This window comes from Plectropomus leopardus, chromosome 10 (genome assembly GCF_008729295.1).
Source record: "Plectropomus leopardus isolate mb chromosome 10, YSFRI_Pleo_2.0, whole genome shotgun sequence".
Classification (NCBI taxonomy): Eukaryota; Metazoa; Chordata; class Actinopteri; order Perciformes; family Serranidae; genus Plectropomus; species Plectropomus leopardus.
In genome coordinates, this window is record NC_056472.1 from 3,486,761 (window position 1) to 3,491,619 (window position 4,859).

The 4,859-nt window shown below is 37.6% G+C and overlaps 1 protein-coding gene across 1 annotated transcript; it reads right to left on the reverse strand.

Moving 5' to 3' along the window:
- Positions 1–346: 346 nt before the first annotated feature.
- On the reverse strand, positions 347–3,405 carry LOC121949464. The gene is made up of 3 exons (XM_042495156.1): positions 3,086–3,405; positions 1,575–1,732; positions 347–1,492 (listed from the first exon to the last, which is right to left on the reverse strand). Exons 1-3 carry the CDS (start codon positions 3,261–3,263, stop codon positions 752–754), a joined length of 1,077 nt encoding a protein of 358 aa, XP_042351090.1. The 5' UTR covers positions 3,264–3,405; the 3' UTR covers positions 347–751.
- Positions 3,406–4,859: the final 1,454 nt, after the last annotated feature.

A 4,859-nucleotide genomic window follows, 5' to 3' on the forward strand; every position in this document is an offset into this window, starting at 1 on the left:
TTACTTATGAGGGGGAAAGGGTGCTGCAGAACAGGTCAGGTATGTAAAAAAATGTTATCTCTGAGGCAGGACCTGTGTTTTTAATTTTGGCTTAGGTGAGGGACAGACAACTTGAAAAGGTAGAATTTTAACTTTATTTTAATCAAAAAAGTCACACCCCAGCCACCTTCCTCCTCTGATAAATAAAGTAGTCCCTCAACACCAGCACAGAGGCTAAGTGATCTCCTGCTGTAGACGGGGCCACAGCAAAACATATTTTAGCCACCCGAAAAAATCAATATCAGCTTAAGTGTACACTATATTTGTATCTTGTTTCCTCTTTACCTTCCACAACAGCTGATGGAGGCAGGGGTAGAGCAGCAGCTCTGTCCTTCAGTGGAGTAAAATGTTTTTCTCAGTGGAGTCTGGTTCTTTTGATATTACGGCTTCAAATACCTGTTGATAAGAGCTTTTATACAGGAAGGTAAAGCCATGAAAATATACTAAATATAGCGTACACGTTAACTGATAATGATTTATAAGTTGCTTAAAACTAGTATAAATAATATAGTTGTATAGCATTTAGCTGAAAGAGGGCATATCTCCACCTGCACAGTCGGATAAGCTTCCGTCAATAAATTGATTCTCCCCCAGTGCTTGTATACTAGGACAAGGACAATTGTCAAATTAAATTTGCTAAATGAGCTATAACCTGTAGCTACACTAAACTGTGCATGTAAACGTACTGAGCGAGAACCCTGTATCTAAAATGTCAAACCGATGGAAGCATCTCCTCCTCTATCTTCACCATGTGTGGCTCCGATTCTCTTTTGATCTCAGAAGCCGGAATCAAAACTAGAGAGCTGTTTTCACTCGTCCCCTCCACTGCTTGGCCTTGTTGGACGGGCTGTAAGAACTGACTCCTGGACATCCTCCTCATGTGCTTCATCTCCTCCCATCTCTGTATCCTTACTCCCTCACACCCTTTGTTCTTTCTCTTTAAAAACCTCTGCCTCCAGCTGGGGTGTGTTTGTGAAGGCGCCTGAGTTTGGGGCCCGGAGCAGCTGTGTAACTGTGTGCTCTCCCCTGGAGTGGATATAGATGGAGCTCGGGAGCATCGTCTCTCGATGTCCTCCTCCACTGCTTTGAACACCAGGTCGGTGATGTCTCGGCGGAGTCTCATTAGCACCATAGGGTCTTTAATCTGACGCATATCCGCCAACATGACCTCTACAAACTGGTTGAGTATGCTGTGTTTGGATGTGCTTGCTGCAGCTGGTTGATCAGCAGAACCGCTGTCATGAGGACAGCTCAAAGACATGTCATCTGTGACTTGAGGCGGCGGGTTCGGACAGTGCTGGGGGTTCAGGCTGGAGGACGGGTCGCGTTCATCATCTGGATCTAGCTCTGTCACATCCAGTGGGCTATCAAATGAGCTCCCCATCTCCTGGTCAACACTTCCTTCAGTCTCCAGCTCCTCCTCATCCTCCTCCCGATCATCAAACTTGTCCTCCTGCACAAACAATAAGCAGAATCTTTAAAAAATGTGTCATTTGGGAAGCATCTGCATGTTTTTATGCATTAGATCTACTCACCAGATATGATTCACCTCGCCTGCGGACGATGTATGGCCTCAAGAAATCCAGTTTCTCTCGGAGCATCTTTTGCTGGGCGGTGCTGACCCTCTCCGGATGCCATAACACCCTCCCATACTGAGTCCGCAGCGATCTGGATCTTCTCTCAACGTCAGATACTGCAGGGTGAAAATATGCCTCAGTGAATATGCTTGATTGTAACTGAACAGAAGGAATTTAGTAGTAAGGGAGAAGTGAGGATATTAACATTTTGAAATCTGGATCATCAGTTTTCTTGCTTCCTTTTGCAAGCTTTTAAACCTTTGAAACAGGAGCAAATTGGTTTGATTTCCTTCAAAACATTTAGGTTATAAGAAACTTGGAAATAATTGGTAAAAGGTGACAAGAAAATGACTTGAGAAAGAAGAACTGGAAAATTATCCAAAAAGGGGGAAAATTCAAAACTGTTTTTATAATTTTTAAAACTGTGTTGCACAAAAAATATGTTTATTAATAGTATCATATTTTAACACTTGTGAAAGCTTTTTTTGTTGACTTGTTTTGTGTGTTTGTTTGTTGTTTCAATATTTTGTTTTTAGTGCTAATTTTCAGGTAACTTTTTGAAGATCTAACTTTTTATCCATTTTTTGCTCATTTTCATTGCTCATTGCCCTCTATCCATTTCTTTCTTTTTGTTTTTTCTTTCTTTCTTTTATTTTTTGAAAGAAATCCAGCCAATTTGCTTTGGTTTAAAGAAGTGCATTTTCCAAAAAGTCAGCCTCCCTGGGATGGTTGGGACAGTGGGTTGGGTAGGATGGGACACATTGTTCTTGGATAAAATAACATTTCAGCTGAAAAAAAAATCCAGTCTATATTTGTAAACCTTAAATTTCAAATAACATTTGTTTTATACATGTCTTTAAGATGATAATTTAAGATTTTATTTTCCCAAATTAATGAGATATATAGAATATGGCTTTCAGTTATGTTTTCATTTCGGTACAGATATCAGCTCATTATGATTACTATAGACTATGTGTAGCCTATATATTTTTGTAGGTTATTGACTGTGTTTTACTTTGCAAACAAATGAAAAGTCAACAATTAGGAGGTTAAAAAGTTTGTGCAGCTAGCTGTGCAGGCTATGAGGCTTTCGATTTCAGAATAAAAGTGTGAGAAATAATTAGGTCTTCGGTTTGAGATGGAAAATCATGAGGGTGTGGCTGACTGATGATAAAGATAATAATATTAATAGATGAGCCTTATATAGCATTTTTCTAGGTACTCAAAGACGCTTATGAGCTTAATTGAATTATAACTTGTTAAAAAGGCACCCTACTGTCCTAACCGACCCCGTTCTCCCCTACACTGTGCATGTCAAACATCATATCAGACAATTCTATTCAGTTAATACAGACTTCCATAAAGTTCAGCTGGTTTCATAACTGCATCACTTGCCCCTGTGCTAACAGATGTTACTTTAACTGAATGCAGCATCAAAAGCACATGTGTTTCTCCATCCACCCTCTCACCGGGCTTTCCGATGGACATCGCGAACTCGGTCCATAGCTTGGTCTTCAGGTCCTTGTCGTAGTAAGAATCCACCGAGGAATTAAAAAGGCACTCATGTTTGCGCCAGAAATCTATCAGCATGTTGTCCATAGTGGGACCCCAGTGTGGACCCCGGATCTGACCGCGAAAATGTGTCATCGTTTTTGGGGAAAACTCCTGTTACCGAAAATAATATTTCATTACACCGGTTTCAGTCTCCCTCACGGATTATGTTTTTACTGCTTCTTCTTCAGTTTTGCGTCACTCAGGATGATAGATAATTTACTGGAAGATTACTGCCACCAACTGATCTGGAGGACTAGCTATTATATTATATTATATTATACACCGCTTATTATATTATCTTATCTTATCTTATTTATGTTATGTTATGTTTATATGTTATGTTATGTTATGTTATGTTATGTTATGTTATATTATATTATATATTATATTATATCATATATATTATATATTATATTATATTATATTATATTATATTATACACCGCTTTTATAATATGGTTATGCATCAGGCAAATATTAGATAATTTCTATATTTATGTTTTATTTTGTGTTTTTTTTTTTTTTTTGCATTTCATTTAATTCATCCTGTGGCACTGAGAAGGGTGCTATATATATATATAGGTCCTATCAATTATTATTATTATGAGAATATTTAATATTTCATATTATTTATCTTGTATTTGTTTTGCATTTCATGTGAAATATATTTGAGCACTTAGAAAGGCGCTATATAGGTCAATTATTTGTGTTATTCTTCTTCTTCTTGTTCTTATTATTATTATTGTTCTCGCTTCAATCTACATTCAAATTTAATTTACAAAAATTAAATAAATACTGCTTATATTTCCCATGTTAAAACATGGTTGGCATTTTATTAACAAACACATAAACCACAAAATACTTTATTATATAAGTATTTTAAATGATTTAACACCCCAGACCCAGCAATGCATATTTTACCTCTGTGGGACAAACTAATCAGCAGCTACTTTAAAAATCCCATCCAGTTCTTTGAGCATGTTGCTGCTGGTGGCATCATTCAATCCCTGCAGTGCATTTGAATGTAAATGATAATTTTTTTGAAAATATGTTGCTTCTGTTTTGGTGTTGTTTTATTTAGGTGAGTCATAACTTTAGGCTTTTCTATTTAGAAATTAATGTTATTTATGAGCCTTTCAAAACCCCTGTCCCTTGTGGGGGACAGTGGGACTTGCTTCTTCTTATTGTCAACACATGTCTATACCTATAGTATGTAGGTATGTGCCAGGCTGTGAAGCGGGACGGTCGTGCTAAGAGGAGGAAGACTCACCTGAGAAGGAGCCTGAGGATGCCTATTTTGGATCAATTATTATCATTATTATCATTGTTCTTCTTCTTCTTATTATTATTATTATTATTATTATTAGTAGTAGTAGTAGTAACAGTAGTAGTAACAGTAGTAGTATTATATTAGTTACAGCGTCTCTCAATTTATATATTGAGCATTTGATTCGTATATTTAGAGTTAATACATTTTAAGAAGTTGCAGTTCAACAACAACACTAATTTAGCTTTGATCGTATAGAATTTGAACATGATGATAACGAGCTAATAATAAAATGAGGCTACATCCTCATAGAGTTGTAAAGTTGACGTAAACTGACGCCTGGTGGTCCTCCCCCGGTGATTGACAGCTGCACAGCCCTGCCTGCGTCGCCCTACCCGGCCTCCGCCATCTTGCCTCTCTCCC